This window comes from Apaloderma vittatum, unplaced genomic scaffold, assembly GCF_000703405.1.
Source record: "Apaloderma vittatum isolate BGI_N311 unplaced genomic scaffold, ASM70340v1 scaffold4970, whole genome shotgun sequence".
Taxonomy (NCBI): Eukaryota; Metazoa; Chordata; class Aves; order Trogoniformes; family Trogonidae; genus Apaloderma; species Apaloderma vittatum.
This window is the reverse complement of record NW_009694954.1, coordinates 3,913-31,524: the sequence shown is the minus strand read 5'-3', so window position 1 is coordinate 31,524 and position 27,612 is coordinate 3,913. Positions and strand designations below refer to the sequence as shown.

General features: G+C 38.7%; 1 protein-coding gene across 1 annotated transcript in view; it reads right to left on the bottom strand.

The window, feature by feature from the left end:
• Positions 1-25,016, bottom strand: part of SLC13A1 (solute carrier family 13 (sodium/sulfate symporter), member 1) — a 25,327-nt gene extending 311 nt beyond the window's left edge. The window contains exons 1-14 of the mRNA XM_009869332.1: positions 24,912-25,016; positions 22,932-23,060; positions 22,089-22,225; positions 17,665-17,852; positions 17,008-17,065; positions 16,836-16,920; positions 16,159-16,319; positions 11,354-11,473; positions 10,220-10,318; positions 10,029-10,130; positions 2,799-2,902; positions 1,805-1,914; positions 979-1,140; positions 1-71 (exon numbers count right to left, since the gene is read on the bottom strand). The exon at positions 1-71 is cut by the window's left edge and continues 64 nt beyond it. Of these exons, the coding sequence (XP_009867634.1) occupies positions 1-71; positions 979-1,140; positions 1,805-1,914; positions 2,799-2,902; positions 10,029-10,130; positions 10,220-10,318; positions 11,354-11,473; positions 16,159-16,319; positions 16,836-16,920; positions 17,008-17,065; positions 17,665-17,852; positions 22,089-22,225; positions 22,932-23,060; positions 24,912-25,010 (1,625 nt within the window). The 5' untranslated portion in view covers positions 25,011-25,016. The remainder of the gene's footprint in view (positions 72-978; positions 1,141-1,804; positions 1,915-2,798; positions 2,903-10,028; positions 10,131-10,219; positions 10,319-11,353; positions 11,474-16,158; positions 16,320-16,835; positions 16,921-17,007; positions 17,066-17,664; positions 17,853-22,088; positions 22,226-22,931; positions 23,061-24,911) is intronic.
• Positions 25,017-27,612: the final 2,596 nt, after the last annotated feature.

Here is a 27,612-nt window from a genome sequence, read left to right as displayed (position 1 = left end):
AGGAATGCAAAGGAAGTACACAAAGTAGCAGGTATCAAAATGAAAAGCGGGTTCACATGAATGGCTTCAGCCTATCGTGAAATAAAAGAGAGAGAAGAGCTGTAAAGGGACACATTTACTGAATGAAATATATAAATACAATCTTACATTAACACAAGTGAACTGCTAACAGAACTGCCAGTTTACATAGTGAGAAATAAGCTTTTTCTGATAACTCCTTTCTCAGATTATATATGGGAATGCTTCAGAGGACAAAATGTGATCCTAACAGAGAACATCTACCAAATTTTAAGTTCACATCTGATGTTTTCTAATTGTAATTGAGTCCGTAAAATAAGACTGTTGCAAAGAGTGCACACACTGCACAAGCACTAAAAGCAAATAGTCTGCAAGAAAGATGATGAAGTTGAATTTTTGTATAATACATAGGAGAGATTCACTAAAATGATGACTAAAATTTATTTGTATGTGAAGGATGTGTTTAGGCTGGCTAAGAGAAAAATCTACAGACTAGAAGATGATCAGTAAGTTCTGAAGAAGAGGAAAGTATTTTAACGAAAAAGATGAGCAGAAGGAACACAGTTGAGCTAAGGAGAGAACAGATAAGAATTGCATATAAAGAACATCTATTAGCCCTCTCCTCTTTGGTGACAGCTTGAAAGTTGTTAACCATTTTGACTGAAGGTTTGGTCCTGAAGAAATACTAAGACAACTGTCCTTTTTAAGTGCTTTGACTGCTCACAAATAGAAATAACAGGGTTGACTTTTAAGTGTTGAGCTTTTACCTGATTTTACTGGATTTTCATCATCTCTTGTAACAAAGCCTCAGAACAACCAAGCATACTAGACGCAACATAGCACAGCAAAAAAAGTGCAGGAAGTATTTTATGGAGATTTTTAAAAACTTCTATGAGCAGCTATATTATTATGTGAATAATAGAGCAGATTGTGATTACAAACAGCCTGTGTTATACTCACCAAAGGAGATAGTATGGGCAAAAATATCGTAATGGTAGCCGGATTGCTGGCCACTTCTGTTACTGAAGTGACAATAAGGCATGATATCAGGATAATCAGCCACAAGGGTAATGATCCTAGAGGGGTCAATTTACTTGCCACCCACTCGGAAAGTTTTGAAACCTGCATAAGGAATATGACAACATGGTTATTTTTTACAAATCACTAATAAATAAATAAATTAATAAATCATATAGAACAGGAATTTACTCATCTGCTAATTGTGAAGTATTTGTGTAAAAGAGAAAAAATCTGAAATATTTTCCATATTCCTATTGCATGTTTTTAAGCACATTTTTCTAGTTCTAGTCCTATAGGAACCCATGTAAACTATATTCTAATAATTTATATGTGCACCTCTGAGGTGTTTAGAGGAGTCAAAATCTGAAAATTTTAACACATGTATATCAGGCTTCATTACAGTGTTTGGGTCCAATCCTGCTCAATTTACTGGAGGAGCCAGTGTGGCTCCACATGGGAGGTACCTCAGTGACAGAGGACACTAAGGCTTTCGAAACAGCATATCTGCACAACACCCACCACCATCAGGTTCAAATTAAGTAACAAGCAGTTGTCATCATTGTGAATAGCCTTTGAAGACGGAGTAAACTCCTTTTTTTGTAACCTGCTTTCTGAATATCTTGAATATTGGTCCCAGTTATTGTGTTAAATATTACTACAGAACACCTTGCTAAACCAAGAAAATAGCTGTGCATTCAGCCCATATCTGAATTTCTCCTGATGTGGGTCATGCTAATTGTTCAGTATCTTCTATAAATTGCATTACCTCACAGCCGTCTGCCAGTGCAAACCCGCCACCAACCAGAATAGCTATTTCCCAGGGCATGCAGGACTGAAATTCCTTCCAAGTAATCAGTGGAGTGTAAGCAAAAATAGCTAGAGGAAAAAGAAGATAGATAAAAAAACCCAACTAAAACCATCACCACCATTTAAAAATATATTGAAAATTGTCTTGAAACAATCTCTCTGAGGAACTGCTTGGAAATATTCAAAGGTAAAATCTCATCACTATAACATGAAGAAAGTCTTTGACGTGAACAACTTGCACTTCCCAGAACAGATCCTTATCTGGTGAAAACTGTCACAGCCTGAAGTCTACAGAGCTGTAACAAATTCCACCATTGTAGCCTTGGCCCCTCTCCTCTCCTTTCCAATGAGGAAGATAGCTGTGGGATATCAATGAGTTTTATGTACTCAATCAAACTGCACTATTCAGACAGGCTGCTGAGCGAATGCTGTTTCACTTAGACTCTTTTAGGTTCTGATCTTGCATTCTGTGTGAACCCTTAAATCTCATTGATTTCAACAGCAGAATTGAATGGATAAAGAGGACTAGCTGGAGGCATACTTTAATCATGGAAAATTCCACTCTGAAGGGGAAAAAACAAAGTAGAGTGGACTCATTTACCATGTCAAATTTTATATTGTACCTTAAATAAGCAGTAACATTTTCAAAAATGCTACCCTGTGCAGTCCCATTCAAAGCCCACTGCAGTCAATGGAAAGGTGTTTTTCATTGATGGTGGTGGGCTGCGGGTAGCAGGTTCCTGCAAAGCCCTACCTCCTGCTGCTCACGTCACTTAATTCTTGGCACTGGCTTCCAGGCCGGGGATGTTTTATATCCCAGTGAAATATTGCCCTGCATTAAGATTGTAACATTAGTATTTAGCAATGTTCCTCTAACAAGTGCAGTAAGTTGTATTTATGGTAGTGTCTTAAGTATCTTATTGTAGTAAAATCCACATCAAAATATACTCAACTGTTTTCTCCATTTGAAGTCCTAGACAGTGTTTTTGCTGGAATAATAAAGAACAGGAGGCCTATCACTAAGGCAGTTGTTGAATCGGTAGCATAGCCTTTATACCTAAAGAGAAGTTAACAAGAAAAAGACACATAAATATATGTAGTCATGAGGAGTAGGAGAAAAGAGTGAGGAGAAGGAGGATGGAGCTGTTATGGACTGACCATGACCCTCATTTCCTACTCCCCCACCACTTGGTGCAGTGGAAAGAGGTGGAGAAGTCAGGAATGAAGGAAAGTTGAACCTGGAAATAAAAAGGGTGGGGGAAAAGTGTTTTAGTTTTTGTGTTTGTTTCTTGCCATCCAACTCTTTTTTCAATTGGCAACTAAATAAAATTAATTTTCCCCAAATCAAGTCTGCTTTGCCTGTGATGATAACTGGTAAGTGATCTCTCTGTCTTTATCTTGACCCATAAGCTTTTAGACCTAGTTTTCTCTCCAGTCCTGTTGAGGAGGTGGAGTGAGAGAGCAGCTGGATGAGTGCCTGACAGCCAGCCAAGGTCAGTTCATACCGGTGTAAATTTTAGATGCAAACTCTCTAAATCCATAAATGAACATTTGAGTAAGTATGTGTTATTTTGTCACACAGAAATAAGCTGAGGGAGGGGAATGTTTGGGAAGAGCTGATGCTTAAACAACTAATTTTCATGGTTCAGTGATAAATTTAATAACTGTAATATTCTCTGTAATAGGTGCAGTTCATCAGGACTTAAGAGCGCTGTGCGTATGCATGAAGGATGATGTGTTTATAGCTAAGAGAAAGCAGCAAAGCTCTATTATTATCCTCCCTTGGCTGTCACTACCAGGGTCATAGACACAAGGGCCATGTTTGCTTTGGTCATTTCCAGTTCCTGAGAACCGTTTGCACCAGTGTTTCTTAAACTGATCTAATATCTTTCAAACTTGCGAAGAGTAGACCCAAGATCAAGTAAAGTGCAAAGCTGAACTCTAAGGCCATTTTAACAGATCCATCTGATTCTGTTACACATTGTTAAGCGGTGACATAACCCAATCTGTCTCATTTCAGTCAAAATGATCATTCAGATGAATAAGAATTTTGCTGAAGAAAGTAAAAATAAACATTTTCTTAAACTTTGTTATTTTTTTCTATTTCCTGTAAGTTTTTCTACCAGTTTTCTTGAACTCATACACCAGTATATTTGTCCTCTCAGCCTCATATCATGTGCATTTCTGCATACGCAGTTATGATAGGTCCAAGCATAACTTTCCAGCAGATCTTCTTAGCCGCTGAAGTTTTTATCCTAACCACAGTTTTTCACTGAATGGGAAAAATCATCTCCCAGTTATATGTTGCAAATGCATAATTTGGCAAATCCCTTCACATTAACAGCAGTGTTCGGTGCGATTCAGAAAACCTCAATATGCATAGCACACTGACACCACAACCAGCATAGTTTCAGCTAACACTGTCGCGAAAAGAAGCTGCCATAGAAGTTAAAGTGGTTCTCTAATATATTCTGTCTCCTGCTTCCTGTTGTCTGCTAGCACGAAACACTCTTTTGAAAAAACAAGCTAGAAGTTTGTCATGGTTTCTTAAGGCAGAAAGTTCTGCCTATATGTCACCTTTATTTTGGGATCAGATGCACTGGGTCTAAAGAAAAATCTCTTCCTCTAGGATCCTAATCTGCACTCCCTTAAGACTTGCTAGGAATTTTGAAAGAAGGCAAGATTTAGATGCAAAAACAACTCATGCTTCCACTTTCTTCTAGGTAGCTGCTTCTTCACAGAACAGATGAGGTTAGAAAACACCTCTGGAAGTCACCTAGTCGAATTATCCCTGCTGAAGCAGCCACCTGGACCCAGCTGCTCGTGACCATGTCCACATGGTATTCTGAAACCAGGACCAATGACTTTGAATATCTCCAAGGATGGAGACTCCACTACCTCTCTGGGCAACCTGTGCCAGTGTTCGGTCACTCTTGCAGGTAAAAAGAACTTCCTGGTGTTCAGGAGGAACCCCACATGTTTCAGTTTGTGCTCATTGCCTCTTGTGCTATCACTGGGCACCACTGAGAAGAGCCTGGCTCTGTCCTCTTTGCACCCTCCTAGGTATTTTTAAACAGCGACAATATGCCCCTGGAAGCCTTCCTTTTTTCCAGGCTAAACAGTCCCAGCGTTCTCAGTCCTTCCTCATAGGACAAATACTCCAGTCCCTTAATCATCTTTGTGGCCCTTTGTTAGATTCTTTCCAGTTTATTTACGTTTTGTGCTGGGGAGTCCAGCACTGGATTCAGCACTCCAGCTGTGGCCTCATCAGTGATGAGCGAGGGGAAGGACCACCTCCCTCCACCTGCTGGAAACACTCCTCCTAAGACACCCCAAGATACGATTTGCCTTCTTTGCAGCAAGAGCACATTGCTGGCTCATGTTCAACTTGGTGCCTACCAGGACACCCAGGTCCTCTTCTACTAGGCTGCATTCAAACTGGGTGTCCTCCTGCATGGTTCCTCCTGTACTGGTTCCTGGGGTTGTTCCTCCCCAGGTGCCGGACTTTGTACTTTCCCTTGCTCAACTAGGGAGGTGTGATTTTTTTTCACGCAAAAACTGAGTATCCTTGATGGAAAACATCATTCTCAGAGGACCTTCTTAGAACACACACAACATCCTACCTGTTACGGACATACACATGGCACCATTGCAAACAGAATTTCAATCATTATCAAAGTTTGAGTTAAACGTTTTTCAAAGTGCATTTATCCAAGCTGTAAATACAACTGCATATGCAGCATCTACCTTCTTAGAAACTTGTAAATCTGATTGTCTTATAAGGAAGCAAAAAGCTGTTGACTAAGGAGCACTCACAGTGACCCCAACTGAGATCATTGCAGGGAACAGGGCTGTGGCAAGGGTACATAGCAGCCTAGTATTGGAAGCAGAGAAAGGCATAAAGCTTGTAGAAATAAGAAAGAATATGCTTGGGCAATAATCTGAGGAAGTGTGAGGGAAGTCCATGTAGCACACTTCAGCTGTAATCAGCTGCAACACAGTGCTGAACTTTTTGTTTCTTCTGAGCTTCACACAGTCCTGGTCAAAAGCCAACTTGAAATTCCTCTAATTGAAGTTAATGTCCTACAGTCTGGTATCAGGCCAAGACATGGAAGGAAATTGCTATAGCAGAAACAGTATGGGATTGTTATTTTATTTTATCCTATCTTTTAATTTTATTTTATTTTATTTTATTTTTTTTTAAAATGTTCTTACCTCAACCCATATGTTTTACTTTTTTTTCCTGATTCTCCTCCTCATCCCACTGGGAGGGGGAAGGAGCGAGTGAGCGGCTGTGTGGAGCTTAGCTGCTGGCTGGGGTTAAACCATGACAGCTGTCAACAGTTGGGTAGGAAACAGGCACTTTTACCTTGTGCTTCTCTCTGTATAGTTATATAACATTTCTTAAAACACTCTGCTGCCTGCCTCCAGAGGAAGGTAACAGGGAATCCAGGCAGGGCAGTAAAGGATTATTCTTTAACAGATTTACAAAATTTTCTTAAGAAAAGTTAACTGGTTAAGAAAAATTAATCTATTTGAAAGAGTTCTGATAATGCTGCTTAAAAATGAGGTCTACTAATAGAGCATGAATGTGGGTTAAAAATTGGCTGCATTTCAAGAAGTAGCCCTTAAAAAGTGGGGAGGTATCATCATTAAATAGCAATGATTTCTGCTGGAATTTCGAAACCGTTCCAAAGGGTATTCAGTAACTTGTGAGGATGCACACATGAAGCTGAGAACATGAACATGGGTGGCAAGAGTGATGGGAATTTGCAAAACTTTGAGCATTGCATTTAGTTTGTCAAAATAAAGCTTATAATGCAATATAATCAAACCAGATATGTATATCCTTAAAGCACTTATTGCAGAGAAGTTTTTAATCCAGCAGGGAAAGACAAAAACAGATGGCTGGAAGCTATATTCAGGCAGAAAACAAGGTGTGAGTTTTTGGGAAAAGAGAAAATTATCCACTAGGAAAGACTGTCAAGAAAAGTGGTAAATTCCAAAATCTGAGAAACCTGTGTTTTATCACTCCGAAATCAAGCCTGGTTGCTTTCTGGGAATTCATGTTCTGATATAACACACCTGCACTGGGCTTAACACACAGAACAATGTAGCTCTTACGATCTTCAGCAGTGTTAGAATAAGTGAACTGATGGTTGTGTTTGGTTTAGGAGCCTGGTAGTGGTGTGTCTTCCACCTAAAAGGATCCACTCACTGCTTGGTAGGATCTCAAGGTTCCTTATAGCTCTGCCACTGTGGCTTTCCACAGAGACAAACCTTATCTGTGCAGATGACAGGACTTCCCTGAGGCTGGCTTGAAAGTGTGGGGTAGACAACCTGTTGGAAGTATGTACTATCAGATTTCTGATAAGAAATCTGACTTCTGATAAGAGATCAGAACCTCCTTTCTGATAAGAAATCAGATTCCTGAGGGTGAAGAACATTTCCTTTACAGTTGTTTCCTGTAACATAAATTTATGGAAGTTGTGCATGTGCCTCTCACTATGCTGTAATCCGAAATTGCTGTTTCGGAAAACACCGAACCCTTTTCAGGAGGTGAGAGGGAACAAGTCTGTGAGCAATGTAAGCCTCAGTTCACGCACTGCTAGAAGACTGTTGGACATCAAGGTGACGAGAACAATGTAACTATTGATAGAATCTTGAGTTTCTTCGCTGTCTCTCTGTGTTCTTTTAAGAAGATGCCTTACTACTTCTCCCAGCTGTACCTGTGCTACCTCCTCACTCCACTCATAGATCTTGGCTGAGAAGATTTTTTTTCTTGAAAAAGGAAAAATCTAATTGTCTGGAGATCGACTTGCTGGAGAGCAGTGTAGGAGAAAGGGACCTGGGGGTTCTAGTTGACAACAGGATGGCCATGAGCCAGCAATGTGCCCTCGTGGCCAAGAAGGCCAATGGCATCCTGGGGTGTATTAGAAGGAGATAGCTAGTAGGTCGAGAGAGGTCCTCCTGCCCCTCTGCTCTGCCCTGGTGAGGCCACATCTGGAATATTGTGTCCAGTTCTGTGAGAGAGCAGCTGTGGGGGTACCTAGCTGCCAGCCAGGGTCAAACCACAACAGAGTGGAACATCTGCCCTATGAGGAGGGGCTGAGGGAGCTGGGTCTCTTCAGCTTGGAGAAGAGGCTGAGGGGTGACCTCATAAATGTTTATCAATACGTCAAGGGGGAGTATCAGAAGGACAGAGCCAGGCTCTTTTCAGCGACATCCAATGACAGGACAAGGAGTAATGGGCACAAGCTGGAACATAGGAGGTTCCACAAAAATATTAGAAAAAACTTTTTCACTGTGAGGGTGACAGAGCACTGGAACAGGCTGCCCAGGGAGGTTGTGGAGTCTCCTTCTTTGGAGATATTCAAAACCCACCTGGACGCGTTCCTGTGTGACCTACTGTAGATGATCCTGCTCTGGCAGGGGGGCTGGACTAGGTGATCTTTTGAGGTCCCTTCCAATCCCTGACATTCTGTGATTCTGTGATTCTGTGATTCTGGTTTTATGCCTATTAATGCAATTGATTGGTAAATGAAAGCTATCTAGAAATAGGTAAGGTCTGAATAGTAAAGGTTTTGTTAGGGAATAACACAAGCTTTGTTTCTCTCCATGTTACCTCACCGAAATTATAACATGATTCAGCCTAATGTGACATGCCATGTGCTTACATTCCCTTCCAAGAAAAACATTTGAGCGCATCCACAAAGTAGCATCACTCCAGAACCCGTAACCACACTTATTATTATTTTTTTTTTTGTTCCCTGACAGTGAACAAAATCCTTGGACAATGGTAACCAAACAACTTCAAATAGGAAAATGTGGATCTCTGGACTGAAATAACTCATTTGAGCCATAAATCCCACATTTGAAAAATTGTTTACATTGTCTGTTTTTCAGTATCCAGTGTATCTTGTCAAACAATACTCGATAAGCACCGAATGTTAATATGAAGCAGAAGAAGAAGCAAAGCCAGCTGATTGCTTAGCTAGCTGATTGCTTGATTAGGTCAACACTCCAAAACCCCTTCAAGAATGCAGTGAATGAGACAACGATCATCAGCTCTGCTGTTGTTATAAGAGAAAAACATTCTTTTGCAATTTTTGATAATTAAAAAGTAATTATTTTTAAAACAATCCTAGTTTTCAATACACTTTTTGATGCTATTTTTACAGAAAGTAATTTTTCTTTGCACTTTAAATCTTCAAAAGGCTACAATTATTCCTTGTAACATCCCCTACCAGGCCTTCCATTAGAGCACTGGGGAGAGGGTGTGAGTGTATGAATGGTGAGAATATATTTAAAGAGAGGAGGCATGACAGATGCATGTTCATATGTCGTTTATGACAGACACACAGGAAAATAAAACAGAAAATTACCATCCAAGTCCAGCATTGCTCTTTGACCCATATGGTAGTAAATGTTAAAATCAGAAGGACCTAAACAGCTCAAAGTCCTGCTCCTCCCAGTCCTGCAATTGTTTCCTAGTACTCCAGAGAAAAACTCAGACCTTTATCACAGAACAACAGAGGTGAAATTACAGTAATTACTATAAGAGAACAGGAAATATCACAGTACTATAAGCTCTTGCAAGAGCAACTGATTTCTTGGGGGAAAAAGTCTAGATGATCCTGGGAAAGGGACTGCATAACCAAGCTGCAGCACAAGGCAAAAGAAATAATAGTTTCTGAATTGTTTCTGGATTTTTGGTGGTTAGTTGAACTGCAATTTTGAGAGAGTTATCTATGAACAGATAGTAACTCATATCATTAGAGCTGTCAAAGTAAAGGGTATTGGCCTGTATGCATACAAGTGTGGCTGTCACTAAGGGCAGTAGATCAAAAAATTCTAACCAGAGATTTATTCTTGAAATTGCAGATTTAATGAGGAACTAGGATACTTCAACAGCAATCATTATGCATTCTTCACAAAGCCTCTAGGCATAATCCCACTTAGGAGGCACTCCATTTTATCCTATAACAAGTTCAGCACATTTAAGGTATCACACGTCTGTGAAATTGCTGGAGTTTGCCTGTCCTGTATACACTACAAAAATTTTCAACAGCTTCAGTCTGAAATATTTCTGAAGTATTGAAAGTATTTTTTATTTTTATTTTGACATTAAGAAGGTATGTAGTTTTGACACAACTGATTGGTATATCAAAAAGATTACTTACTCTGGGAAAAGTGAAGACCATCCTGGGATGAAGCCAGGCTCTCTGGTGAACCATAGCAGAGTCATTAGAATGAACAGGACAAGTGTAACAATTTCTGGGTAGCTGTAGCAGAAACAGAATGGGTTATGCATTTTCCTGAATTCACACTTGGATTTACTCTCTCTTGTTTGCAGATTTATAGTTTGCCATACCTCATTGGTCCCAGTTTCTTGTACTCCTCCTTAATCACCTGTGCTGAGGCCTCTTCTCTAGCTGTTTTTTTCTTGCCACATTTGAACATGTTTTTAAAACTGGAATGTAAATCAGCAATATTGAACAATGACTTCACAGTGTACACAGGAAAAAACAAATGTCCAAACTTTCCAGTTACAAACAGCACTTTACAAAAGTAAAATTTTCACTTTACAATACTGTGTCTCCCACTTAATTATCACACACCAAACTGAGCATATTGGAATTGATAAATCCCAGTAGGAGATTGACAGAAGCAGAAAAAAAAGTGTCCTGTTATTGACAAGCTCATTTGCCCAGGAAGGATGAAAACTGAATCATGGGAACTAATTGAAATAATCAAATACAGAACCTGGCTATTTAATGGAAGTAATCTATGATTTTACTTTGTTTTGTAGTGAAAAATTTGTATCTCATGAGTAGCCTGCATACTGATCAGCAGACTTTGCTATGAGCTAAGTGTGGGATGATTCTATGTCTGCTTAAGAGTAGGCGGTCTCACTCTTCATCTCCTACACTACGAGTAACAATGCAGTTGTGGAAGACAAGGGTCCCCATTGATATCTCTGCAGATGTTTGTGAACTCACGGAAAATGAGGCTTTGAAGAGTCAGACCAAAAGAAGTATCCTCTCCAAAGCCTTAAAAGCACAAGTTCTGAGGGGAAAAAATCCCACCATACCACTACATATAAATTTTCCAAATGTGGAAGTTTCCTACTTCACATTTACATATATAGTAATCCGACTTATAACACATCCTGACTATAAATCTTCCAGTTTTAGACCAAAAAGTGTAAAATTTCAGTATTCTTCTGCCTTGCACACATGCTCTGTTTAATAATGATTTGCATGTATTCTAAAGAAATGGATATCATCATTTGTGGTATGGACTTTTCACATTGGGCTGAGTAGTCAAAGATTCTTATTTTAGAAAAGTCTTGTCCCATCTAGATGCTCGGCTATACTAACCAAGGATGCAAAATCACTGTTGCTACATAATCTTCCTGTTAAAATTAGATGCAGTATTTACATCTAGTACAAAGTATCTCTTATATCATCAACCTTTAGTTTTATTCATTATAACATTTACTTACTCAAATCCAAGGAAAAGCCATTGGAGCCAGACCCAGGAGAGCAGCATAATAACGACTGCAATGGCGATAGAAAGGACGAACCAGGATCCAAAATTGATGCACTGGCAACCTGGGTAACGTCTGGATAAAAGTAAAAAAAACTGTTCAGTTGAGCTTGGCAAAGGAATGAAAGCTCGTGAGAAGTGCCAGAAAGCTCTGTTGCAAGAAAGCGCTTCTGGCTGTCAGGTGACTTCAGCATGGGGTAGCCTCTGGTGGCCTCTTCCCTCATCCCCCTGTCCTGTTCCTGATCATTATGACCACTACAGGAACGAGCTGGGCCAGTTATTTGTCTACTAGATCAATAACAGGTCTGGGGATCTGACAATCTAGGTGGGTGTAGCCTGAGTTCAGTAGTCAAGGAAAAGCCACTCACAGCATTAAGGACCATTAGGACTAAAAGGACACAGAACTTGAAGAAGAGCTGTTCTCTGAGAAAAGACTTTAGCATAAGAAAATATACGCCAATGAACAAGCTCCCCTGAATGTAGAAGGCGACAGTGAAGAAAACATTGAGACATTTAAGGTTCCATAAGGGATTCAAAACTGGTTTAAACCATAATTATTATTACTAATTTCTGGGAAAGTCAGGAATGTTTTTGTTAGGTGGATTGTTGCTCCAAGTACCTTGTCTCTTTGTGGCTGTCTTAATCTACTGTCTACAGGTGTGGATCATTGAACCAGAGTTCTGCCTGCCATGTGCACTTAAGAAAAGAAGAAATGGACTTCGATTTTCTGAAAGAAATGCATTTACTGTTGCATGAGATAGGTGCCAGATAGACAAAAAGGCCAGGTAAATGAATCCTGTTTTCCACTTTACTTTATGAACAGAAGTTATTCTTCCTTTGAGCTCCTTCAGCTCTACTGAGAGAGCTTTTAATACTAAAAGTGAGAAGATTCTAGTCTCTTTGAACAACCTTCCTCACTGATGAAAAGATCACGTGGAAGGTAAATCCCAATGCCCAGATAGATGCTATGTTGACTATTTCCAGTAATCATAGAATCATAGAACGGCCTAGGCTGGAAGGGACCTTAGAGATCATGTAGTCCAACCTCCCTGTTATGGACAGGGACGCCACCTCTCGACTAGACCACGCAACACATGGGGACTGAGTGCGAATCGAACCCGCGACCTCAGTGTCGGTTGTTGTTGTCAGCACCGCGCTCAAACCACTGAGCTAACCAGCCCCCTAATCAGCCAATATCTTTTTTATTTCAGGTTTTGCTAGAAGGAAAAGAATTCTGATGGTCACATAGGTCTATGAGGGAATAAATGCTTCTTATAAATACTTTCTAAATTATTGTGCAAATGTTAGGATTGATTATATTTATTATGAGGTTTACAGGTATTGTAATTAAAATGCCAGTGGGGACTGAACCAAAACACTTAGCATTTATTGAGGTGATGCTCTAAGTTGCAACAGTACATAGTGATGAGACAGTGAAATGTAAACAAGAAAAGGCATTGTGCTATTATATATAATATATTGGATACATGGCTACTTAGCTTTTATTACATGATTACTCATATCAATTTCTGAGTATACAATTTCTGAGATAGGAAAAAGCTGACATCAACATAGCAATGACTTAGCATTTCATCACTTGCTAAAGTATTTATGATCTTTCCTGAATTATATGTTATAATTCTTTACTGAGCTACAAAACAAGCTCCTTATACTAAAGAGCAGATTTTATTATAAAATGTTATTTTTATTGTGGTCAGGTTTCACAGTAAGTTTGTCTAGGGCTAAATACATATGGAAATATTTCAGTTATCTTAATTTTGAAGTATAGTTATTCTTTGTTTCCAGAGAAATTATTCCTCAGGTAGACTGGATGATTAATTTAAATTATTTTTAAAATGGTCTACTATATAATGCTGATTGGATCATCTGCTATTATTGGATTATCCACTATTATTGGATTATCTACTATGGGTCTTGCCTGAGGCAAGAATGGACAAGACACACAGCTATTTATTTCCTAGATCTATTCCCTTTGGAAAACGAAAAAGTGTGAATGATTTCAATAATCCTCATTTTACAGTGATTTAGTGACAATAACAATAACTATTCCCAGGCAAATTTTACAAATGCCAAAAAATTCAGTTCACAGAAAAAATCCAGAGAAGATTTTTCCTTTCATGACTTTTACAAAATTGCTTAGGTCAAAAATAATGTAATGTTGGCAAAGTTTGATTCTTCATGTTGGAAGGTCAAACCTGGCTACCAGAATAAGATGCAGGAAAGTGAGTAACCTCTCAGTGAGCCTGACTGGAGAACCAAAGGTTAAATGGTGTGGTTTATTCTTCCTCAAACACAGGAGAACTTGTTTTTCTCCCTGACAGAAGATTTTCTGGTAACCTCTTCTCTCTAACATCTCCAAAGCCTTCCCCTTGCCCTTGGGTGCATTTGTCTGTGCTCCTAGGATGCCTGAACCTGCTCAGCCATGACTCAGCCATGAACCTTAGCTTGCATTTCCAAAGAAACTACTTCATATGATAAAGAGCCGTGAGAAAGTCTCTACAGTAGAGCTCTGTGAGATTCGATAGGTAAAACTGCAGATATGAGATAGCCGACATGGAGATCTGCAGCAAACTGAAGTATTGCAGAGTAAAACAATATAAAAGGAGATAAAATGGTAGAGGAAAACCATATGGAGTCAGAAGAAAGGCATTCATCATCACTGCGGATCGATTTCAGGGAGTGGTGAGGGCCAACCCAACTCATGCTCACTGATGCCTCTCGGGCCGGAAGAGGCTTATGTGTATCCTACGGCCAGTGGTGAGCAGATTAATGCTTAGCCTACTAGCTCGTTACACATCTTCTTGGTGTGTTAGCCAATATGTTTTTTTCTTTCTTTCCCTCCCCCCCACCATTTGAATATATTCTAGATGCTATATTTTAGTGTCTCTTTGCATACAGTTAAAGAAGGAATAGAGTGACCCTGAGAGGACCAGCAACAAATCTGTCTTGAAAAGGAGCCCTTATGGAATTTTTTTCCTTGTCAGGGAAGCTTATCATTATATCAACATTTCTACTGTTTGCTTTTGCCCTGTCGAACACATCACAACTGCATATTCTAAATCAACAGCAGGCTGAGGATTGCCAGTGACACATAGCCTCCAATGCTAACTCAGATATACTGGCTTCCTCCTCATGTGACAAGTGAAAAGGAAGTAGAGAATAGTAAACACTAATTCCAACTTAATACTGAAATTGGGAAGATACGAGGAATACGGAATTTTGCAGTGCCATTTGAAGTGTTTGGTCACTGATTGAAAACCCTGGAATATTCTGTATGTACTGCTTTTTGACGAATTATTCTACTTCAGATGCCTACCTTTCATGAAGGTAGACTGCAAATGTGCTAACAGATCAATTGCCCCTTCAGACAAGGCATAAATACAAACGAAACCTCTAAGGAGAAGGGGAGCAAGAGAGTTAAAGATAAAAATATTTGCACAGTTAGGTGGTAGATTCAGCTTAAGCTAAGGATTAGGCTCAGTGGTTGTGTAAAGATTAAACAAAATCCTGGTGGAGTATGAAACTTGATTACACATGCAGCACTCCGTGTACAGCCCATGCTTCTAACTGAAGAAGACCCAGAGAACAGCAATCTGCTTATGCATTCTTGAACAGATTATTAACAGCTAAGACAAACTGAAAAACTAGCTACAAGCCAGTTTTCTTCAAGTTTCCCACAATTTCAGGAAAATGAACACGAACAGTTCTCACCCCTAGTAACCAACCTTGTATTCCTCTAGGCTCCCGAGTGTGAAGCCTGCTTGAGTCAGAAGGGCTTATATGTTTAATACTTCAAATCTGAAAGACTTATAATGCCATAGTCTTCCCTGTGTACTTCTTTGGCCCAAATATCAGGCACTTGCGTCACTTCCATGTAGTTTCTATTCTTGCTATTGTCTTAGCACAGGCTAATTTACAGACTGTACCACTTCAGCTCTCTTTAGCAGCATGCTGAAGCTGAACTTCATCCGTACAGGGAACAGAGGTTGGAAAAAAAATCTACCAATAACTGGTCTTTCACCATTTTGATGTGTGCAATACATAATACTGGGCAGAGGATAATAAAAGGATTGTGCTTTATTCTGTTCTATTTTAAAATTAGAGTAGGTTTTTCAAAAGTTTTGGAGTGAAATCTGCCAGTTTTCTTTTCAAAGTAGCTCTACTTAGAAAATAAAATGAATATTAAAGACTGTGTTTAATATCCTCAAAACAAAGTGATTCCCGGAATGCAAAGTTTCAGACTGATCTGAAGTGATTTGATTTTTCTTTGACTGAAGGACCTAAGTTCCTCATTTCAACAATACACTGAGCACAACCTCCTGAAAGTCTCATGCTCTTTGCTAAGCAGACCTTAAATTAGCTCCTGCTATATTTAGAAATGAACAACGGTCCTTTAGGGCCAGATAGTGTCAGTCATATTCATGCTAAGTAGTGTCTTCCTCCTCAGATAAGCACTTTCCATGCAACTAGTCAAAGAGTACAGTACTGCTTAACCAAAGAACAGTCATCTTGTTGCATGTGTTGGCTGATACTCATGGCCTTTCCCAGTGTAAGGCAAACACAATCATGCAATTTCATTTTACTTCTTTGAGACAAACTAGCAAAAAGAAAGTAATAGTATCAAGTCAAAGATTTGGTAAGATTTCTAATGCATTTTAAGGGATTCATGTGAAAGCTCAGAAAAGAACAGTTAAAATTCTGGATTAAAAAGAACACAAATAATTTAATGTAGTCTCTTACGTATTGAAGTGCTCTGCAAAAATCAGATTAGTTGATGTTCCTGTGATTGTGGTCAGCCCTCCGATGGTGGCAGAGTAAGCAACACATAAGCACATTATTTTGAAAATCCCACTGTATTTGTCTTCTCTGCTTTTTCTCCCTGTTTCAGAAGGTGGTAAGTTCTGCTTAAAAAGAATATACACCAATTAATAGACAAAAAGGGCTCATCATCAAGCATAAAAACAGGATTCAAGAATGTCCCAGAAGGGTCAGAAAATTTGCTGGCAGTATAGCTGTACATAGCATGGTTTGATCTGCAGTTACAGTGGTACTCTAATTATTCATGCAAAGGAAAAGGTGAGTCATAACCCAAAGTCCTTGTCTTGATCTGTCTTTATGCAAGAACTTCCGTTATATATACTGATATATATATATATGTATACACACACACCTGACCTCTAGTGTTTGTACTCTGCTGAGGTTGATTTAACTTGTACAAAGTACACTGGGGACACAAAATCACTAATGAAATAACTACATAAGCAAACTCTGTGCATATGTGCATTTACACATGTATCTCTTATTTACATAAAACTAGCTTCATCACTAGCAGTGCCAAGTTAGACGTTTACACAGAAGTAAGATTTAGGTTGAAGAGAAGTTATACACATTAGCTGCATTATAGACACCTTAAGTACCTGTTCCTTTTCTTTTCCATTTTCCTTTTCTTTTTCATTTTCCTTTTCAATTGTGCAGACAGTACTACCCACATGGTTGTCACACCTGCAAAAACAAAGGTACATATTGTAATAAACATATTATATTTGGTTGAATTATTTGAATATAAATTAGTAAATTAATAACTATTACCCATTAACTTGTTTTTCTTTCTCTTTCCAGTCACTGCTTTCACATTCTCCTTCATTTTCTGTAAGACATTGATGTAAAGACAGATAAGTATTTAAGGGAGCAAAACTGGAAAGTCTCCATCAGCATGTCTCATTCCATGCAATCACTTCACATCATCTCATGAATACATTTACAAGTGCCAATCTTAAAAACAGCTGAATTACGCCTTACTCCTTTAAGATTCCTACTCCCCAGACTCTGACTCTTCTGAGAAGTCTTTTTAATTTACAATCCAACTGTGTCCATAATGAGTTTATATTCATTTGTTCTCCTAACATTCCCCTAGAGCTTAAAGAGCTCTTTTCTCTAGCTAACATTTAACTCCCTGTATATTTATAAACTGCAGTAATACTTCTCTTCAGACATTTTACTAGGCTGAACAAGCCACCCTCTGCTCTTCTCCCCTGCTCCAATAAAACTGCTGTATTCCACACCTGTTCAGTTTTAATTAATTTTTGTGAACATGAGAGACCTCATACGCAGCAATCCAAGAGAAATCTCACAACGAAGTATGTAAGGATGATAGTACTTCCCTAGCTATTCACCTTTATTTTATGTAGTGTTTACTCTGCTGTGGAGTGAGGGTGGACAAAGACAAAAACTGCACCGCGTGCCTACCGTCCAGCTCCAGTGCTGGGTTGATGGAGCCGTTGGAGCAAGACATCTCCAGTGCATCAGCTTCTGCATCAGCTTTGGTAATCTGCTGGGCTACAGCCTCTACAATTGGCATCACCATGGCAGCAGCAGAGGTGTTGCTGAGCCACATCGACAAGAAACCACAGCTAACCATGAAACCCAGTGTAAGCCTGGAATGGGAGACAAGAGTCTGTGGCTGCTACAGCAACGCATCCTATCACCACTCTATGTAATATAAATTAGAAGATTTTTCAACAGAAAGCTTGAATGCAGGAAACTCTGAAAATTTAAAGCTTGTAATTGACCCCTGAGGAAGTTTATGAATTAAAATTATCTTGATCATAGACTTTGAAATCATCATATTTTAGAGTTAAATGGTCAAATATATTAGAAATCTAAACAGAAGTAATGATGTTTATTTAAAGAATGATACTATATTTGAATCATCTTTGAAGAAAGAGCATTGTGTATATCACCAGTTCAAATGAAAGTTAAAATGGCTATACTGCTAATGCTATTAATCTTGTATTGTTCAAGCTAGGTCAAAACACTGGACTTACCACTTAGGCTTAAACCCTCTAATACTAGTCCAGATGTTACAGGAAGAAATATTAAGAATTCAGTAAGTGTTGCTTAACTTAGTTTTTAGTCAGAAACCCAGCACAGGTGTAAGGTTTGTTTATGCTTCCATAAACATAGTATTTGATACTAAATGGGAAAGTAAAAGTCATTAAAATGTCTTAGTATGCTCTTGGCACAGCTTATGCTAAATTTACTGCAAAGAGGAATTGCATCTGCGCCACTCCTGACTGCACTGCTGCAGGGCACTGAATTGCATCAGTTTTACACCAAAAACATCAAATATTCCATGTCACATCTGGTGAAGTTGAACAGTAAACTTGGAATGCAGGCCACATTGTCATTTTTAATGCATCTCTTGGAGCAGTGAGAGTAGTCTTCTTGACCTCTGGTCCCAAGATGTTAGCAGTGTCACTAAACACTTGCCGTGCATCACCACAGTGAGAGAGCAACTGTGAGTGGTGCAGCATTTTTGAGAAGTCATTTGTGCAATTTATGAAGCTCTTTGCCTAGTCTTGACCAAAAGCTTCACAAAAACTGTAAGGATTACTTAGCACACCAAGACAAGACTTTATACAAAAATAATGTAAGCGGTATTTTATGACATTGTCATTCCAAATGCTTCTTGTAGCCTTTTATTTCAGCTAATAGCAAGAACATTTCAAACTTGATTTTTACTCAGCAGGTGCACCTTGTCTTTTCTCTGTGCACTTTTAATTGCATAATGACCTAATGGTCTGCAGAACTGCAAGTAGTAGACCTGATTCAACACAAATTATCACCAGTAGTACAAAATCCATTAACTTTACGCAGTTTATGATTAAGCCGTCAGAATGAAGTTGGGGAAGAATTGTGTTTTCAGGAGAAATTTTTATGTAGAAAATGCTAGTCGGGCTAAGCAAATTGAATATGAATATTCACATCGTAGATAACTGAATGTTTAGTATAACTTGCAAGAGGATTTTAAACCAGAAAAAAATAAGACATTCATTAATATGTTTCAAAACTATTCATCACAGATTTTCAGCATTTGATGGATTGATGGTCAGGTTACTATTTTGTACAGTGTAGTGTAGTCTAACGAGTGACTCTAATATTGATTAAAAAAATTATAAAATATATCCTAAACTGTTCAGTCCTAGTTTTATTGCATTATTCTCCCTGTGGTGTTGTTAAAAGCATTCGGCATGGAACCTTGGATGATTTTTTCCTAATATCCAATCTAAACCTCCCCTGGTGTAACTTGAGGTTATTTCCTCTTGTCCTATCACTTGTTACGTGGGAGAAAAGACTAACACCCACCTCACTACAACCTCCTTTCAGGTAGTTGTAGAGAGCGATAAAGTCTACCCTGAGCCTCCTTTTCTCCAGACCAAACAAGCCCAGTTCTCTCAGCTACTGCTCATAAGACTTATTCTTGAGACAAGCTGCTTCTTCACCAGCTTTGTTGGCCTTCTTGGACATATTTCAGCACCTCAGTGGCCCAGAACTGAACCCAGGATTTGATGTGTGGCCTCACCAGTGCCAAGTACAGGGAGACAATCACTTCGCTGGTGCTGCTGGCCATGCCATTTCTGATACAGACCATTTTCTCCAAAAGAATATAGAATCCACAGAACTCCTGTTATTCTTCTACTGGTGCATCTCCCATATTGTCTACACAGAATCTATTCTAGGTGATCCTGCCATGGCAGGGGTGTTGACTAAAAGATCTTCAGAGGTCCCTTCCAACTCCTAGCATTCCATGATTCTGTGATTCTGTGAAATCTCTTAAAATGGTGTCTCCACCTTGGGCTGGATGAGGCTCCAGTGTGTGCAGGCTGGCTGGGGACTTCTGTGAGCAGAGGAAGAGGAGGGCTCTGCACAGAGAACAGCGTGCATCACTTTGCAGTGGGCACAGCTACCAAGCAGCATCTGCTGAGAGGTGGGAGGATCCTCTCTTTCACAAATCATCTTCTTAAAATCTTATAATTCTTTTGTCACGATCAGGAAATGTGATAATGCTGAGAGAGTTGTGAGTGATACTGTTTCCTCAGGGTTATAAAGCTGTTTGTGGATTTGCTCTAGGTATATTCAGCAGCTCGCTCTGGGTTTCTGTGTCCATGGCAAGTTCGCCAGTAGCATTCAGTTTAGCACAGCATTCCATCCACTTGTGTTCTCCCTTTCAAGATTTCAGCCAAAAGGTGAGGATTTAGGAGTGATCAAGACAAGAGAAGTTGAAATGACCAAAACTATGTAACTCAAGAATGTAACTGTAGATAATGGGAGATATTTGAACAAGAATGTAGGGAGCATTTTATAAAAGAAGAAAGCTGCCAGCTATCAAAAGATGCAGGGAAAATCAAAAGATGTATCATTCAAAATTAGGACAGAGAAATCACAGAGGAATAGAAATAATCCAACATTTCCATGACGTGTTATTAGCTATATCACCTAAGAGGGTTCTCCTTTTTTAGACCTGGTGTTTCTACTTTTCTGGCTTTATACTTCCTGTCACCATCTGCTTCCTGGCGAGGAGTCTTAAGCATGGTGTGTTCTGGGAAGCCAGACTTGCTCTACAGTTATTATCTGCAGCCCTACTGGTGTTCTGACAGACAGATCTCTGGGCCTAAAGCTCTCCTGCAAGTTGCACAGCAAGCAAAGAAAGGAGTTTTCAGTTATGAAGTGAAAAGATATATGCTGATACTTAGTAACTAGAGAGGGTGTGATGTCATATCCCTCATCACCTCATCCAGCCAGGGAAGTTCCTATACCTCTGATATCTTCTTCATAGGTAAGAAAAGTAAAAGCATAAAAAAAGACTTTGTGCTTGGTGTGTTTTTCCTTCCTCACCATATCTTTAGTTTTAAGACCTTTTTCTCACTGTGTATTTGAACTCTTCTTGCATTTGTGGGAAGTGTCTAGAATTTTGGAAACTATATTGATACCATATTGAGAGGTGATTCTCTCCCTTTACTCTGCTCTTGTCAGACCCCACCTCAAATACCACGTCCAGTTCTGGTGTCCCCACCATAAAAGGGATATAGATCTGTTGGAATGAGTTCAGAGGAGGCAACAGAGATGATTCAGGGGCTGGAGCACCTCTGCTATGAGGACAGGCTGAGGGAACTGGAATTGTTCAGCCTGGAGAAGAGAAGACTCTGAGGGGACCAAACAGCTGCCTTCCAATACCTGAAGGGAACCTACAGGAAGGCTGGGGAGGGACTTTTTACAAGAGTGTCCAGCAATAGGACAAGGGGAAATGACTTTAAGTTGAAGGAGAATAGATTTAGATTGGATTTTAGGAAGAAATTCTTCAGTACGAGGGTGGCAAGACTTTGGAATAAATTGCCCAGAGATGTTGTGGCTGCCCCCTCCCTGGAAGTGTTTAAGGCCAAGTTGGACGGAGCCTTGAGTAGCCTGATCTAGTTGAGAGGCCTCCCTGCCCATGACAGGTAGGTTGGACTAGATGATCTCTAAGGTCCCTTCCAGCCTAGGCCATTCTATGGGTCTATCAAATACAAATTAATAATACGCATAGCACAGATTTTCAGTTGTAGACATCAGATATATAATGTACTAACCACCAGTAAGAAACAAGACCCTTACATTATTCAAAAATTCACCAGATTTTTTTGTTCAGAAGGATCCTTGTTATGAATAGAATCATTGCAGGGAACTTTCAATTAGGATTTCAGCAAAATAATGAAGTGTCACCTACAAATCAGTCATATAATTTCAAAAATGTACTTTGTTCCTGTAGAAAAGAAAGGCAGTAGGCAATTATTTCTGGAATATATAGCTCACCACAAGTATTATTGTCCTTCAAGACATCATTTAGTACATACCATGCAGGGTTGACACCCACCAGCATCACCATTCTTAAAGCCACTCTTTTATGTAAATTCCATTTTTCTATTGACGTTGCCAAACAAATTACTCCGATCAGCAACAGATGAAAGTCTTTAAAATAAACAGATGCCACCTGAAATAAAAACAGAAATATTTTATTAACTAAATGGTGACTTTCTACTAGTTATTATCAGTTTAGTGAAAAAAAAAACAGTAAAGTTATATGGTGAAATAAATATCAAGAAAGACTTTTGGCTTAAATCTAGGCTGTTAATTTCATTGAAACTATCAATTTCGTTTAACCAGTTGAAACAAGATTAACTGCACTAAAGTTCATAGTGTTAAAACAAAATGAAAAATTAGGCTTATGATATGAACAACCTAAGATCAAATCACATTTCACATACAGACTGAACCACCAATGAAATGCTGCTTTTTAAAATTTGATCACCTATCCAGCAGATAACAGAACAACTTTAAAAATAGACTTAGAGTATGATAACTGTGGTGTCCTCTCTTTGGCATATACATAGTATTTTACACACGCAGTCTTAAGCATGTCTTCTCACTTCTATATACATTAAGTATATTTTATATCTATCTAGAATTTCCACATGAACTGGCATCTAAGCATTGAATCACAATTTAGAAAAAATATTGAAGAAATATTAAAAAATTCTGAGGACAAAGCATGCAAGAAAGTCTTGAGGCAGACCTACTGTGATTGGCACTCAGCAAATCCATGGACTTGCCTGTCAGGTTTCAACATTATGGTGGTTCTTTCTTTGGAGATTTAATCATCGAATTCCATAATAAGATAGAGAAGAAAATTGTGTTACCTCCTTGGATGCCATTATACCAAACAATGGGAACATAAAGGCAGGGAGCAAAGCTGAAACAGCCAGTGGCAAAGCTTCTGTGAGCCAGAAGATGGCAACTACAAACAACGTGTATGCACATTCTGCCTCCTAGAATACAAAAGGCACCAACAAAAATATGAGTGGATCATCCAGGAAGAAATTAGAACTGTCAAAAGTCCAGCTATGTCAGCAGAGAGAGATTCCCCCCACTTTGAACGACTATGAATCAAGGGACCTGAATTTAGAGTACTTATGGGCTGCTGTTGATAATCCTGCTAAGATACAAAACAAAGTGTGTAAAATAGTTTTAAATACTTTTTTTTCCCCTAAGAAATAGTAAAATTGCTTTAAATCTATGACTTAGGAAAGGCAGAAAAAAGTCATCTTCCTTTTCCTTCAAGCACGATTAATCATACAGGTCATCCTGGAGCATTCTCAGATCATGCATTAAATCAGAAACACTCTTCAAGTGCAAGCAAATCTTTACACCTTTAGGAGTGCTTGCAGTCAATAATAGGTCAAATTTTGTCTCTCCTGTAATCTTTTGTCATCAGCATCAATAAGGCAAGGATATCATCTAATGTAAAAAGCTTGTACAATGACAAGAAACACAGTTGTTGCTTTTAAGACTTGCAACTTTAGTAAGTGTCCTTTATTTACTTCTGGAAAACTGTTTTTTTTTTCTTTCAGGAGGATTTACCTCAGTGCTGCCTGTAAAATATAGCCATGCCTAATATAATGAGATGAAGGGAGCCTAATTTCTTCTAGAATCCTAGAAACCTCTTTTGTATGGTTTTGATTTATGTTTATGCTCTTAAGGATAATGGCTTAGATCTTTTAATGCCAGTGTTTAGGACATGAAACTACTCAACAGTGGCAGAGATGTTTTGTATTGGGAAAGGAAGAGCTTAATGAAATAGCTCTGGGAACCTCTGACTGGAAAACAAAAATGTTAAACTAAACCAGTCAGCTGTGGCTAACAGTTATTTTTGGGGGGAAGCTTGTGTTATGTATGAAACAATTTATCACATAGCAAATGTTCATCTCCCTTAAGTCCTACCACATTAAGAATATCTCAAGAATTTCCTCTCACAGAGGAAACTGAGATATTGAAACCATGATGTGAGACAATATGAAGCATTTTGCTCTGTCACCACTATCTGTCTGTGATGCAAGGACCTCCGAACTGGACTTCCCTGTATTCCTACACAAGATACATGTAACGCATATGTGATAATACATCACAGGAGAATTCCATTTCATTCTCCTGATATGCGAGCAGTACCAAATAGAATCATTAATAAAATTTTTATACAGCTGTTCATCAGCCTGGAGCTGTCACAAGAGTTATTGAATGCCAGAAGAATTCGTTTCAAGTAAAATAAAACTCAAGTGTCCTGCCGCAACCTTTGCTGTATTTAGGAACCAGAAGGAATTTCTCAGGTCACTGATTCTAGTCACTGGTCATCAGACAACACACTATAAATGAGCTTAACAAAATCCATCATCAAAAAAAAAGGTAATTGCAAGTGTCTTCCTGACAATTCATCTCCATTTTCAGCCGTGTAGAGCTGTTTAAAAGTGGCCAAAATGTAACAGTAAGGACAAGATTTTCAAGGTAGTCTAGATGATGTTAAATGAGAAAAACATTTCCTGAACAAGAAAACAAATATATAATTCAGAACTTCATGTAATCAGCCCAGAATCTTACATTAAATCTGTTATCTTCTCAACATTCCTGTGCCAGTACTCTGAGTTGACTGAAGAAAGCATAAAGCAAAATCAAAAAACAACCAAGCAACCAAAAAGCAACCACAATGCAAACATCATGAAGTCATTCAAGGTCCCTTTCAAGGTCTCTTCCCGCCCAAATCATTCTATGATTCTGAAAAGATCTGGGAATCTCAGGTTTGACATACAGATGCACATTAATTTTAGCTCTCAGAGCAGGTTACTTACTTTGGTTTTGATGATCAGTGGAAGTGGAAGTAGAAGCAGCGGGGTGAGGACAATAAGCAAGAACCTTCGGTAAACCAGGAGGTAGCTAAGAATCTTCATGTTTGATGGCTGGTAGATGAACTTCCCTGCAGAAACTGCCAAAAAATAGGTCTGACTTTAAATAGCTGACTCTGATTAATATTTTTCCAAGCTATCACCTTTAGCCATTGCTAAAGCAAGCCAGTAAACCAAGTTAAAATTAAATCTTGCTCTTTATTGTTTTAGTGAGTTTATTAACAGTAGGTTGATAAGATAAGCGTTCATCATAAACCAAAGCTGGATGTCAGCCTCCTCATGACTTTCTCTCCCTGCTCTTCCTCATAACAAGTGTATGCAATTAGAGCAGGTTTTAGACAACTAGATAAACTAAAAATTTCAGATGCTCTCCCAGTCACTGTTGGACTCCGTAGCAAATCAAAACACCTAATATTAATAGAATATATGCTCAAAATCAGTTACAGCATTATGTGAAAACATATGCAAGATAATTTCACTGAAGAGAATTAAAAATTCTTCATCTTCATCTGAGGAGGCATTCAAAACTTGATAGGTCAAGGTTCTGAGCAACCTGACGTAGCTCTGAACTTTGCTCTGCTTTGAGCAAAAGGTTGAACTAAATGACCTGCAGAAGTCTCTTCCAGCTTTAGTCTTTCCATTGATCCTATCTGTCTAGAATGTGAAATACATGAGAAAACCAGTTTTGGTGTGGGGTGTTTTTTTCTGTCTTGTCTGGCAGGAAATGTAGGATAGCTCATTTTCTCTTCTCGTGCAGAAACAAGATAAGGTGTTCCATGTACATCATACAAAGCTTTAAGGAAGGCTGAGAGTAGGAGAGTTTTTGAGACAAACATAAAAAAATAATCTTTTTGCCTGAATTTTTCTGTTTTCAGTAAAATAAAACTTGGGATAGACGTTGTAGTATAACAGAATAGCATCAAAGAAGAGGAAAATATAGGAAAGAGGCTTGTACACTACCTGTGGGTAAAGATAAAAAATGGAAAGAACACACTGTTTCATGGTCAGGATCTTACATGACTCAGAAAATTGGAAGAAGAGACAGATGAAGGGGTCTTTGAGTTATCACCCGAACCATCCAAAGGCCAGGTAACAAGGTAGATTTTTACTATCTGTATATCTTTTTGATTAGAAGGATCCCATCTGTTGGGGTAGAGACAAACCAGATGACCAGATTTCCAGTGTTGCAGACCAGCTTTTTATTTCAGGAAAGTAGGACTTTGGTATTACTAGGAAAGCAGTATTTCATATCTAACTGACGGGAAGGAATTGATTGAAAAAGTAAAGGTGGGAAATAATTTGGGGATGAAACTAACACTAAAATTACAGCCTTTGTTACTCCATAGAAAGAATTAGGAAAACAGCTTTGACACAACCGAGGGAGCTGAGACTGAGACCTCCTGAGGAGATAATGTAAGGGATAAAGAAGTTCAAGTGAACTGGTAGCTTTTGAAAGCGGCTACTCTAAATAGATAATGACAAACCTGGTTTAAAGAGTTCAGAAAGAATGAGCAGAGTGACGCTATGTTGTCTGCATCAGGAAAACTTAAAATATGCAAAAATGAAAAAGGAATTATATGAGATCTGGAAAAATTGCATGTGCCTGAGGTCTGCTACAAATCAATAACAAAAGTATAGATGAATATGTTCAATATTATGCAAAATATATTTCAGTTGGAGATGTCAAAGAAAATTCCTGTTAAAATGTCAGAAGTAAGAAGAAAGCAGAGGAGAGTAGAGAGCTTTAGTAAAGGAAGACTCCCTGCAGACAGTGTTGGAGTATTCAACACTTTCTTTGCTTGAGTCTTCACAAAGGTAAATGGCAGTCATTTCTCCAATGAAATTAATTTTAACATGGAAAAGGGAATGCACTATGGGCACAGTGCTGGTGGGAGACCTGAATATTTAAATTTAATATACCTATTCCAGTCAACGGTTCCAGATGAAACTCCCTGATAAATCATAGGTGAGAATACAAGCAGTAATCTGAGAACTATCTTAGAATATATTTGAATATATTCTGATTCTCCATATATTTGAAAAACTATGGAGGATTGCAAGTCCCTAGAAAATTGGTCAGCTGTAAACGGAAATGAAGTGTGCCTAATATGTCATGTTAACTCAGTTTAATTTTCTTCTTTTATGGGGCAACTAGCTTAGCAAATGAATTTTATTTTAATGCGCTTTTTAGATTAACTAGAACAATTCAGAAGTAAGCATAGAATAAATGCTCTAGGGGAAATTAAGTTTGGGTGTACAAAGGGTTAAAGTGGTTGCTTCTGAAGAGCAGTCACAAATGTTTTACATCCATACTCAGATGACATTTTAAGGGGTCTTAAGGAGTCTATTCTGATTAATTTTCTAACACATATTTTCATTAGTGGTCTTAATCACAAACTAGCAATGGGTAGGACAAAGACAATACCTTCCAGCTGGCATTAAACTATAAAGACCATTTTTTCAACATTCTCAGACCATCACGGCTACAGCAAAATGCCATCTGGAGATAGGCCTAGACATTTCAGAACAGAAGAGAAAAGTTAAAGAGACTTCCAACAGTAATGCAAGTGAATTATCGCCAATGAGGCAGTAGAAATTGGCCTGCAGAATTGGCACTGAAATTCTCGAGCCTGTCTGCAGGGCCCTG